Below are 12,387 nucleotides of genomic sequence, written 5' to 3'. Positions count from 1 at the left end.
TCGCGAGAGTTTGATAGTACGTATGCGGAAGTTTACATTCCGTTTGGTAAAACGTGTTGCTCATGGCAGCGGCGCGAGAAGCCGGTTGTCTCTAGCCGCAGCAGCCACACACGATGAATTCAGTTTTAATCGACGCGATTCTGCGCAGCTCTCCGGACATCGAGCGTCTCCTCGAGTCTCTGTCCTGGCCGAGTGGGTCGTGGCCGGAGACGGAGCGGGTCGAGGCGCTCGCGGCGTTCGTCGAAGGGCTCGGACCCCCGCTGGCAGACCCCGACGCGACTCCGCTCTCGGCTGCGAAGAGGGCGAGTGTTCGCGTCCAGCTCGAGTCGCTCGTCTGGACGCGGTGTCTGCCGCTGCTCGCCGCAATATCGGCCGAGCCCGGCGAAGCCGCGCGGCGCAGGGCGCTCACCGCCGCCGCCTGCCGCCTGGTGAGCGCCTGCGTCCCGCTGTGCGGCGAGGATGTGCCGGGGCGCGTGGCTCGGTCCGTCCTGCCGTCTCTGAGTCTGCACGGGGGGGAGGAGGAGGAGGGGGAGGAGCCGCCCGGCCCGGGACGTCTCGGCGTGGAGGTTGCGAGCGAACTAGTGGCCGCTCTCGCACCGTCTCTGGCCGCGGATGAACATCTCACCCTCGCCATCATCTCCGCCGCGCTGTCGTGCGTCAGAGCACGGCCCGATGCGCTGGTCTCCGGGGCCACAGTCCGGCTCCTCTTGACGCTCCTGAACTGCTGCGGCGGCGGCGGCGCGCGGTTGAACAACGCGCTCACGTTGGTCCTGGGCGACCTGTGCAGCTGGCACCGCGCTGACCGCTCCCCTGTGGTCACAGAGCGGGCTCTGCTGTGTCTCACCGCCATTTCAGACCACCTGCTGAACCCTCACAGCCTGCCCTGCTCATCCTCCTCCTCCTCCTCATCATCATCATCATCATCATCATCCTCCGCCGCCTGTGAGCCACACCCTCGCCTGTCCCTCCAGTTCTGGAGGATGCTTCAGGATGGACTGACGCACCGAGACGGCGTGTCACGTAAGAGGGCGTTGTACCTGCTCAAAAGGGGCGTGGCCCTGTCCGAGGGGCAGCAGGTGGACTGTCCCCTCTCTCCATCCCGCGAAGGTGAAATGCCCAAGACACTTGACCGACTTCAATGTAACTACGGTGCTATGGTTTGTTTTGTCTTCTTTCATTCGCTTGTTGGATCCGTTGCAGGTGGTGAGACCTTGTTCAGGTGGGCCCCCAACAGGAGCAAGCTACTCAGAGAGTTCTGGGAGGATTACGCGCTGGTGATGGAGACACTGGAGGAAAACCAGGTAGGGGATCGGTTGGATGGTGGATAAGGAATGATTCATTTTCACATTGATCACGACCTTAAATTGCCTTTGGGATTAATAAAGTTGTATTGTATTGGATCAGATCCCCACAACCAGTACAGCAAAGGTCATCCTATAACAGATTTTTAAAATCGTCTCTCTCTCTCTTCTCCCTGTGCAGGTTCATGTCGTCCGGCCAGTTCTAAACAGAATAGACACGTTGATCCAAACAACAGTGAATGATGGTCAAGGTATTATTACAGTTTTGTTTTTTTAAATTGCATCTTTAGATGTTTTTAAAATTGTATACATATCTGGATGCTGTTGAAACTTTATGACAGTTGGATGAATATTCTATCCTACTAAATCAAAAGGACTGTTCTGTATTGAAATGTACTTTTCCACCAGTGACCCTTTCATCAACACACTTGCTTGTCTTCACTCACTTTTTAAGATTTCAATTAAGACACAAAAGTAACTCAGCTGAGGTGCAAGTTCTCTTGTCTGTGTCGTGGCTTCAGGTCGAGGCCTCTTCCATCCCTCCTGGCTGCTGTGTGTGTACCAGCGCATGTTCCACAGTGAGAATAAATCCCTGATGAGAGAGGGAGTGTGTCACCTGCTCGAGCTGCAGGTCCTCCAGCAGCCGCCCTTCGCTCTGGCCTTTTCTCAGGTACAGGCACAGACGCTATTCATCCATCCGTCCATTCAATTTCACTGAAATCATTCCGAAATGTGTTCATTGTAGTGTTCTCCTATCTTGCTTTCAGTTTATTGTTGGCCCTTTTATGGATGTTCTGTCTGAATCTTCACTCTTCCATAGGTGAGGATTTTTAAATGATGTGCTGAGGAAATGAATGGATAAAAATACTGCATGAAGTAGTACATAGTTAAGTGTTTCGCTTTTTGCACCAGTCCTCATCAAACCAACCCTCTGCCCACATGCAGGTCAGTTGGTCAGAGTGTAGGAGATTGTCCTGAGCTTGGAGCGAAACTCCAAGTCTTCATGGCCACCTTCTTCAGTAGCCTCCCATCAGAGCACAGAGGTATAGGGAAACGGATGCCACAGAGAATACATGTTGCCAAAAGCCCTGACTTTATTTGTCTCTTGACGGCTGTGTTTGCTTTGTCAGGTTGTGTGTTGCTGCAGCTGATTCAGCAGCTGGGCTCGAAGCATTGGTGCGCCGTGCCCCTCCTCTTCCTCTCCCAGGCTCTAGCCAAACTTCCCCCAAGTCCACTGCTGGGGGTCGACGGACTCGCTGCCCTGAGGTGCAGTACCTCGTCGTCACATTCACAGTTACACCGACTGCGTCCGAGCTGATTGTGCTCTGGATGTGGAAGCTCATTTTGCTCTTGGTGTGTTTCAGGGAGGTGCTGTGCTGCACCATGATCACACATCAGGTTTCGTTACGAGGAGCTGCCCAGTGCTTCCTGTTGAACAGCGCCCTCTGTCTCACAGATGTGGTAAGACACCAATATTGTGTTAATAAAAAATAATTGGAAAACCATACAATTTAATATAACAGCTCTATTTTGAACACTGTTTAGATCAAAGTTCATAATTGCTTCACTTTATCAAATGTCTAAAACTTAAGTTCTAACGGTATGGAGTTGTTATATTGAATATATACATGTATTTTTTTTTTAAGAGCGCCGCAAGCCTAGATGACATCTTTAGTTTCCTGATGTATTTCCGTGCCGACGAGTCACTGTGCAGAGGGACGCACATCTGGAATCAGGTTCAGCGCATCAGAACATTTTTCTTATTTTTATTTTTCAAATGTCCTGTTGAATATGTTCATACTGAAATGTGTGTTTTCATCCTTATCTGTGGTGTTGCCTTGACTCGCCCTAGATAGACAGATAATTATAGGAGCCCGTATTAGTTAAAGTTAGGGGCCTGAGCCTTTTATGGAATACCAACTATTAGTGTGACCTGATGTTTTCCTTCTGTATGCTGTATATACATAACTTAAGTTGATTTACCATGTACACTTTTTTTTGTATATACTGGTTTTGACATGTACTATGATAGTTTTATTGCTGATTACTATTTTGATACCAGACGTGAGTTGGTAAATATGAATGATTGGTATTTAATAAGGCCTTTTTGATGTGCGAATCTTCTCTCTTTTCAAACCTTCTGTGACTCATTTGCAATCCTGCCTGTCTGTGACGCCGCTGCAGGTATGTGCCTGGCTATCGGACAACGAAGGCAGTTTCAAGCCCAGGATCGTGGACGGCGGTGATTCCGCTGGTTCTGCCACAAAGAAAGAAACTGTAAGAGGTTATGTTCAAGAGGAGATGCACGCCTATCTCCGAGTTCCAGCTAGCACAGGTACATCTGAAGTGGAGGAGCAGTCATGGATAAAGCAAATAAGTCTATATACAAACATAATTACTCCTAAATGATACTGTTCACTGTCGGGTAAAGTATGTTTACTTGCTCCTTAAGGTCAGACTGAGAGGTTGCCTGACCCTAAAGAGGCCGATAAGTTGGCCAGGGCTATTCTGTTGTGTGTGGACATGGAGAAGAGTCGGCCTGGCACAGAGATCGGCAACACTCTGGAGTCATTACTCTCTCCACTGCTGGACACCCTGAGCAGAGTCAGCACCAACATCTACCTGCCTCTGCGCAAGAGTGACAAGAGCCTGCAGCTTGTGCTCCGACTGCTCCAGCTCGGACGGACGCCAAGAAGTGTCGGAGGGGAGCAAGGTTTGTAATGATAACACTGATTTATCGTCACAGCTGTCAAGTCCACCCTCATTAATATGCAGTAGGTGGAAGATGAAGACGCAGAGGTGCAATAATCAGATCGGTTTTCTGCTCCTCCAAACTAATTTTCACTTGGCAGGGCTGTTAGGAAGAATGTCACAATAGCTTTGTAAATATCGCAAGTCATTGAGTGCTTCTGTAATCTTACAGGGGGGCAAGGGATTTATTTTTCTCTCACTCAGAAGGTGAGACTTCCTTACATTGTACAGAATGAACCAGGAACAAAATTTCACTGTAATTCAGGGATTCTTGCTCTTTTACTTGCGTCTTCTACTGTGATTTTCTGTTAATGCTCATGGAGCCACTCAGGAGTGAGTGACATTCACCTCTTCTCACTCTGCTTTTCACAGGCGAGACCGCAATCGTTTCCATGGAGAAGCTAGTTTTTAAACTTGTCGACCCAATCCAGGACTTTATCTCGAGGCGGCTGTGTGGAGAGCTGCAGGAGGTAAACGGCAAGTCGAGTAAGCCACCATCATTCTAATTAGCGCAGACGCCTCTAACTCCAATTTGATCATGTGCTATTTCTTTCTATTTTTAAATAGCTATTTGACGTGGAGCGGGCCGAGCTGTATCTGAGTGTCCTGACGCAGCTGGTGGACATGTGCAGTTCTGCACCGCAGCACCATCTCAAAGTTGGGCAGAATTATATTCCTAAACTCATTAAGCACAGCCTCTGGGTCCTGCAGGAACCAAGCCAGCAGGTACAAAGCCAAATATTCAAAACAGCAGTCATCGGAATTTCATGAATCACTTTGACTGCTTGATTTGTCTTGATTGCTTGATTTATTGGTTTCGCATTGCTAGATCCCTTCCGTGGCACACCAGGTTGCAAGAGCGGTTGCTATGGCGTCCCTGGCCACGGTTTGTGGTCTCGTGGAGCAGGAAGTGATTGGCACGAGATCAGAGGCCATTTCTGCTCTGGAAGCCCTGAATGACTACTTCTACAGTTCACAGCCGTGTCAGTCATCACTGGGGAACTTCAACAAACGCCTGCTGAAACCACAGACAGGAGACTCTTTATGGTTTGTGGAAACTTTTCATAACAATATTAATGTACTGTCTTTTAATGCCAGGCTGGAATGATTCGGGTTAAGCATTTTTCTTCTTTGGGTAGTGATCTGGGAGTGCCGGGTTCTCTGCTGCAGGACTGGGGACGTATCGCTGCCAGCTTTATGCGGGACCAGTGGATTTGTCTGAGCTTCCTGATTAAGGCGGTTGGGATTCCTGAGAGTTCCAGATCGCCGGACACTCTCAAAGCTGCGCTGAGCTGCAGTGTGGAGGCCCTGGCACTGCTACCCAGTGACCTGGTGCTGCCTGCGCTCGCCTATATGGAGACGGTGCTGCCACAAGTGAGTCTTAGTTAAATTAGGTAGGAATGAATTGAGGTGCTTAGGTGTAACAAGAAGTTCCTTGCAGGCACAATATGAAACATCTGATAAACAGTGTTCCTGACTAAGTGTCTGGTTTGGTGATGTTTTGATCCCAGTTACTAATCCACGAGGAGGCGCTGTGTGTGGAGGCTGTGACTCTGAGCTGGGAGCTGGTGCAGGGACTGAGCAATAATGCCCACGACTTCTGGCCAGCCCTGAAAGGCTTTGTCTCCATGGCTTTCCACCATAAGGTGCTCGAGCTGTCCCACAGTCGCGCTCTGACACTTGTGGCCACCTTGAAACAGGTGATTGACATCCCGACTGTTCAACCTGGAAAGGAGCGAGTATGGTGACTCACTTTTTCAGTCTACATTTTACATATACATGTGTACAAATGTGGTGTGATGTGTGGTTGATTTAGATCGCCACCGAGCTCATCGAGCTGTCTCAGTCGAAAAGTGGAGTATTCGGAGTGCTGCTTCAACACTGTTGTCAGACGTGGTTGCCCGCAGACCGAGGCGGCGGCAGCAGCGATGGAGCCGACACCGCATTTTCTAGTGTTTTCAGCCACATCAACATGCTCACTGAGGCCTGTGTCTATGGACCAGTGTTCAGAAGAGACCAACGGTAACTCTTTTCTCAAATCTGTCCAGATTTGTTGTTTCTCAGGCCTTTTTTTATCAAATTGTTTTCTCTCGCCCTTTCAAAGGCTCATCCAGGACATTCAAACCTACGTGGAGCAGCTTGGCGAAGAGTGTGCTGGTGATGTCATAGTTACAAGGTGAGCTGGCGTCCTCGGTCCTCGGCTCCTTTTATGGCTGTGATTTTGAAGACTGCCACTAGAGGTCTCCGTCGCTATGCAGATGTTTTCACAGTTGAGCCGCTTGCTTTTATTTTGCAGTGATAACAGGGACGATCAGTTCCCCCGCACATGTGTGTTGGCTTTCCTCAGCCGCCTGGAGTCTTCTAATCTACAGCATGAAACACTGATGGAGGATCTAGTTATGGCTTTGTTGAAAAAGGTAGGCGATTACTCTGAGCTGGTTTATGGTGGTGAAACGAATGTCATGATATTAGTAACAATATTTTTCCAATGTAGAAAAAATGGATTTTCACAATCACATTTTTTGTCATATATTACTATAAACTTAAGATCTGTTTTAAGAAGCTGTGTCCCATCTTCATCTTAACATCTAAACTTAAAAAATCCCCAAATTTAAAGAGCGAAGGGAAACATGAGCCAGGCTGTAATTTGCAAACAATATGTAGTTTGTACTTAAATGTATTTTTACCTGGCATATGGGGCCTTTTTTATCATTAACGTAATACGTTTAGCATCGGTTGCAGCTAGTTTACGTCACTTAAAACCATTTTCCATCTCCCACTTAATCCCTCCAGGATAATGACATATCAAAGTCAAAGGTGCGTTACTATAGCAACTCCCTGCAACATCGTGTCAAAAACAGAGTCTGGCAAACACTGCTGCTGTTGCTGCCCAAACTCAGAGAGGTATGATAATTACACTCAAACTAAGAATATCGCAGGAAATAAGCCGCTCAATAATTGAGTGTGTGCGTGCGTGTGCGCGTGTGTGTGCAGGAGTTTGTCGCCACACTGCTGAACCGTGTGTTTGAAGCTGGATTCTGCAGCAATCAGGCTTCGGTCAAGTACCTGATCGAATGGATGATGATTCTGATCCTCGTTCGCCATCCAAAACACATGGACAGCTTCTGGGGCTGCTTCAGCATGGTGAGCTCCCACCCTGGAAAGTAAAATACTGTATGATGAGCGCAACAGTGGAATTATTTACCAATATTTCTGTTTTCTGCAGGATCATGAAAAGACCAAGACGAGCGTCTGCACCTTCCTGTCAGTCCTCGTACATTTCAACATCATCCTTCCTCAACTCAAGGAGAAGGTGAAGCCATTTGGTTTACTCTTTCACCACCCAATCACCATTCTTCTTCACCTCTCTTCATCTACAACATCTCTCTGTCTGTGTTTTTTAAGGCAGCACAATTGCGTAAAGCGTTGGACATCATCCTGCAGTGGTGTTTCAACCACAACTTCAGCGTGCGCCTGTACGCCCTCCTGGCCCTGAAGAGGGTGTGGAGCTTGGCAGAGGCCCGGGCAGAGGAAGGGGCCGGTGGTTTGGGAGGGTTGTCCACCGTCATCAAGGCCTGTTTGAACCAGGCCGAGGCCATGCAAAGCACTGGGTGAGCACATCCCACAGTCGTAAAAAACAAAAAACAAAAAAGGAGCTAATTGCAGTATGCTAAAGTGTTTATTTTCTCTCTCGTCCTGTAGAAACGCCAAGAAAAACTGGATAAGGATTCAGGAGCACTTCTTCTTTGGTGCGTTTCACCCTATCAGAGATCACAGTGTAGAGGTGCGCTGGTATATTTTTTGCTGAAACTGAAAAGTCTGGGAACCAATTAGATTTGCTAATTAATGATTTAATACAATGTTCAGTAACATTTTTCATATTTTGCTCCCCTAGACCATATTCCACACCTTTCCTAGTCTGTCAGAGTTGGCTGATGATGAGTGGATTCCACCATGGAAGTTTGAGAAGCTGGCGTGTTCCTCCGAAAGTCCATCTCTTCCCTTGACAAATCCTACTCCTGACCTGAGCCAGCTTCAGCCCGGAGACTGGATCCAGCAAGACAAAAGTACAGTAGCACCAACCACAAACAGTAGAGGTGCTTGACGTATGATACAATAATACCTCAGCTGTTGCGGAGGGGTCATGTTGTCGTGTCTCCCAGGTGAGCAGGACAAGGAGGAGCGCTGGGCCGAGGTGCAGAAGAAGATCACTCCCTGGAGGTTGGGGATCCAGGAGCAGGAGCCCGAACTTCAGCTGATTCCACAGCAGAGGGCCGCTCGACTGGGCAAACTGCACGGCGCCCTGCTGGTGGTTGCCTCTCTCATAGACAAACCCACTAATTTAGGAGGTTTGGAGCAGCACGACAAATCACCTCACTTCACATTATTTATCCTGCGTATAGTCAGGAAATGAAAACTAGAAGTTTTTTCCTGGATTTATGTGCAACATTATTAAAAAAAAACTAGCGTTACAGGCTTTTGTTTGGTTTCGGCTTCTGTTGAAAACCAAATCACTTAGTACACGGATCAAGAGTTTAGACAGGGAATGTCCAGCTTTCGTGACAAACACTCGTGTTGTATGTTCTCTGCAGGCGTCCTGCAGTGCTCTTGTATCAGATGATAAGCCGCCGAATCAGTTAGAATCTGTTTATAGAGGGAAAAAGCTATTTTCAAAACCAATATTGATACAAGATGATGTAAGCAAGAACAATAGCTTGGTTGTTCTGATAATGTTTTACTTTGCCCAACCAATGGTCATTAAACCCGCAGCTTTTTATACCCGTCTGTTCCCATGCTGATAGACTGGTCGTCATCACTGCCACAGATGACTCGGGACTGAAACATTTTAACCCCTGAGTAGGCAAACTTGCTATATATGGTGCTTTAATGCAAATTCACAGTCTGCATTTATATGGATGGAGCTTTTAGGCGTTCTCATTTGTCTGTTGTTGTACTAGGTCTGTGCAGGACGTGTGAGATATTTGGTGCCAGTGCTCTGGTTCTGGATACCCTCCGCCACGTCGGTGACAAACTCTTCCAGTCCCTGAGCGTCTCGTCTGAGCTCTGGCTTCCTCTGTTGGAGGTAAATTGTGATGAAACGTTGTGACATTTCACCCCAGTGATCATGACGCCTGCCCCGTCTTTATAGAACTTCTTCTCCCACCTGACCTGTTTAGCTCGGGGTTTAAAATGACCTCGGTCAAGATTAACATCAAGAGCATGCAGCAGCCAGAACAGCTGGATGCCGAAGCCAATGCTGTAGTTCTCCTAATGGCTTTCTGTTCTGCTGCCACCAAGGGAACTGTCAAGAAAGCTGTACACATCTGTCATGCGAATAAAGGGAAATAATTTGGTTCCGGTTTCAGGAACTAAATGCGCTTACTCGTCTGAGGTGCGCCTTGATGGCGATTTAGATAAGTTCAAACTCAGTTTTTAAACATTGTGGCTTGTCCCATATTGTGGGAGCAGCCTCTTTCACATTCAGAAGAGGCTGGTGCTTCAAGGCTGGAGAATCTTTTCATCACCAATGTGGAGCCAAAAGAGTGCTTTGATGATGCTTCCATATATATTCCATAGAAATATTAGAGCCTACCTTAATCTTCCTTGTTCACACGAGTGTGAAATGACTTGAGAGATTTACAGATGTGTTGGCCTTACTGTCCCATCCTTTCAAATGTGTATTGACTGTTTTTTTACTCATCTGAATTGTTTGAAATATGGTTTGAAGTGTTTGTTTCCATTATCTCTAAAATCATTGACTGTATTTGTCCATCAGGTGAAGCCGTTGGAGCTCAGTGACTTCCTGCAGGTGAAGAAGAGTGAAGGTTACTGTATTGTCGGAGTGGAGCAGACAGCCAACAGTCAGAGTCTCCAGGACTACAAGTTCCCTGAGAAGACCCTTTTACTTCTGGGGTACGACAGATTTAGACAACGTCTCACTGGTAGTGACAACATAAAAAAGGCTCCCGGCCCATTTTTTTTCCTCACCAGTGCATGAAAGCCTCTGTTTTCCCATGCCCTTTTGACTCTTGCACAGATAAAGGTGTGTGAGCTGACGCGGCTATTTAATGTTATCTCATCAGTTTAGTGCGTTTTCCCCCGCAGCACCTGCGTCTCTCCTCTCCATGGTGTACCTGTCGGGGCATGCTGGGCTGTAATTGGCTCTCCCCGGGGACAAGAGCACAGGAAATGAATTATACAAACCAATACAAGCAGGGTGATGATGACAGCTGCACACGGGGAAAAAAACACCCTTGACTTTAATCTTGTGTAGTTCGTGATGCTTGCACCAATGGTAAATGCGACACAGAAACGTCATGTAGCTCAACCCTTTTTTTTTATTTAGAAATGAACGTAAGAGCAATTACAAGCTTGTGCAATTGCCAGCAGTAGATGGATGATTCAGTCCTCTCCGAAATGTGTGCTGCAGTCGTGCGACTTGCCTGGCACAGAGGGAGAGGTTATATTTATTGCTTCTGTGTAGTGTCCTGTTTTGTTTTACCCGGTTTAGTCACAGAGGCGTGAGCGGCGCCGTTAACTCAAACACCCCATGTGTGGAGTGAGCCCTGAGGGCTTTCACATCTGCCCCAGTGCAACATGCCCTGCCTCTTAATCTCTCATCAGGTGGCTATTATCTCACCCAGTTGCACTCGGGATAAATGTAGCTCATCAAATCACGCTTCCTCGCAGCGTGGCGCCCTCTGCGGACTCGCTGGATGCCAAAACTCCTCGCCTCTTTATGTTTGCGCTGCATGGCCCATACTGCTGCGGCTCAGTATATGTTTAGTTGATTACAGTTTGAATTGCTCTCGCGCTCATGAGGCGCCACGTGAAAAATGAAGGACTAACTTCTCATGGCAAGCGCTCTTGATTAAATCGACTGGGGAGCATCATTAAGCCGAGTGCAAGCTCAAATTAAAAAAAACATTCCATAGCGAAACAAATGTTGATTTTTGCTGCAAAATACACGAGCAGGGTTAGATTGATACAGTCTTATTACCTGACATTGGGCAGTCAGTGTTAATAATAGTCATGATAATAATACATTTTTTTTTTATAGCACTTTTCTTAACGGTGTTACAAAGTGCTTTACAAAAAGACAAAAAAACAAAAATTCTCCAAGGGCACATTTAAAGGGACATTTCAACGTTTGCTTTCTGACCGAGAAAGGTTGACACCACTCTCGTGCCTGGCTGTAGATTCATGTGTGGATTTATGAAACAGACGTGAGAATGGTATCAAACGTCTCATCTCACACTCTGCAAGAAATGAATTCAATGAAGCGTATTTCTGAAAAAATGTCAAACTGCAATGATGTAAAAGATATTGAATATGAGCACCAAATAACTCCGCTCTCAGTTGCTTCATTACTGAAATGTAGAAAATAAAAACAGACCAGACATTAACGTATACCTTTCTCTTCTCACAGCAATGAACGGGAAGGTATTCCTGCCAACCTGCTCCAGATGTTGGATGTTTGTGTGGAGATCCCTCAACAAGGGGTCATCCGCTCCCTCAACGTGCATGTGAGCGCCGCCCTGCTGATTTGGGAATACACGCGGCAGCATCTCGCCTCCGGTTCAGCTGAAGTGGACGCGAAGCGCAGCTGAAGAAAAAGAAACCGGTCGTGCAGATCTATGCGCACTACGTGACATCTGACCTCCAGATGTTGATCAGTAAGATCAAGTTTGACGGGCGTCTTAGGGGTCTTTAAATTAAAACAAATATCAACCTCAGTCAGGGGGGGACATGAAGATGCCTCATACAATAAATGTCAAGATCTGAATATGAATCTATCCTTTCAGATTTGAACGTGGTCAGCAGTCATCAGTGCTGCTCTTGTGCCTTAATGAGAGTCATCATTTCTGGTTATTACATCGATATTCCACGGGGCATCCTGTCATATTAATGTAGGCGATCTTTATGTCTCTATCAGCAGCATGAAGGGATATTTTCCGCGTTGATGAGAAAGTGTCTTGTTTATGTGAGCAATTAGGGGGGGGGGGGGTTGCCTCAGAGTACCTGGTCTGGTTTATAATGTCTTTACCGAGCAAAGTATTACACATCATTCTTTAATGCTGCATTTGTTAATAAGCATGTTTTTTTTTCTCCTGCCTCGCATCCTTTCTATTGCCTTTTTGATTTTAAATTGTTAAACTGTCCCTTTCGATACAGTTGAATAAATCAAAGATGATCTCATCTGGTTCGTGTGCCTGCGTGTTTGCAGTATTTCACACCTGTTGGAGCATCGTGTGCACCAGTTGGAGGAAGGTGCAGCAGGTGCCTCCTCCCCCCTCCCTCCCCTTGTAAGGAGCGGGTGGGAGTAACGCCCTCC

The 12,387-nt window shown here is 47.1% G+C and overlaps 1 protein-coding gene across 5 annotated transcripts; it reads left to right on the top strand.

Annotated features, from left to right (window-relative positions):
- The first annotated feature begins 32 nt into the window (after window positions 1–32).
- On the top strand, window positions 33–12,251 carry tarbp1 (TAR (HIV-1) RNA binding protein 1). Of its 5 annotated transcripts, XM_047335169.1 has the most exons (30): window positions 33–904; window positions 935–1,107; window positions 1,201–1,301; window positions 1,483–1,552; window positions 1,823–1,971; window positions 2,069–2,121; window positions 2,247–2,344; window positions 2,432–2,567; window positions 2,666–2,762; window positions 2,948–3,037; window positions 3,486–3,636; window positions 3,754–4,014; window positions 4,425–4,522; window positions 4,620–4,778; window positions 4,882–5,099; window positions 5,192–5,426; window positions 5,564–5,752; window positions 5,869–6,074; window positions 6,157–6,228; window positions 6,349–6,469; window positions 6,846–6,956; window positions 7,047–7,196; window positions 7,279–7,365; window positions 7,458–7,663; window positions 7,755–7,836; window positions 7,948–8,119; window positions 8,216–8,401; window positions 9,011–9,135; window positions 9,829–9,965; window positions 11,482–12,251. In XM_047335169.1, exons 1-30 carry the CDS (start codon window positions 114–116, stop codon window positions 11,660–11,662), a joined length of 4,905 nt encoding a protein of 1,634 aa, XP_047191125.1. In that variant the 5' UTR covers window positions 33–113; the 3' UTR covers window positions 11,663–12,251. The 5 variants fall into 5 exon arrangements, 4 of the variants coding, with proteins under 4 accessions (XP_047191125.1, XP_035461330.2, XP_047191126.1 ...); XM_035605437.2 differs by having other exon boundaries at window positions 33–1,107; XR_007031605.1 differs by lacking the exons at window positions 9,829–9,965; window positions 11,482–12,251 and adding an exon at window positions 8,823–8,909 and having other exon boundaries at window positions 33–1,107; window positions 9,011–9,140.
- The last annotated feature ends 136 nt before the right edge of the window (window positions 12,252–12,387 follow it).

The sequence above is a fragment of the Scophthalmus maximus genome, chromosome 10 (genome assembly GCF_022379125.1).
Source record: "Scophthalmus maximus strain ysfricsl-2021 chromosome 10, ASM2237912v1, whole genome shotgun sequence".
In the NCBI taxonomy this organism is placed as follows: Eukaryota; Metazoa; Chordata; class Actinopteri; order Pleuronectiformes; family Scophthalmidae; genus Scophthalmus; species Scophthalmus maximus.
The sequence above is the reverse complement of the archived record's forward strand: the minus strand, read 5'-3'. Positions and strand labels throughout refer to the sequence as shown.

What these genes read in the sequence shown, in the direction of transcription:
- tarbp1 (XM_035605437.2), top strand. Translation starts at nt 114, where the DNA reads ATGAATTCAGTTTTAATCGACGCGATTCTGCGCAGCTCTCCGGACATC. An exon ending in CCGAGTTCCAGCTAGCACAG is followed by an intron (nt 3,637 to 3,753) that starts GTACATCTGAAG and finishes TTGCTCCTTAAG; the next exon opens with GTCAGACTGAGAGGTTGCCT. An exon ending in TGTGTGGAGAGCTGCAGGAG is followed by an intron (nt 4,523 to 4,619) that starts GTAAACGGCAAG and finishes ATTTTTAAATAG; the next exon opens with CTATTTGACGTGGAGCGGGC.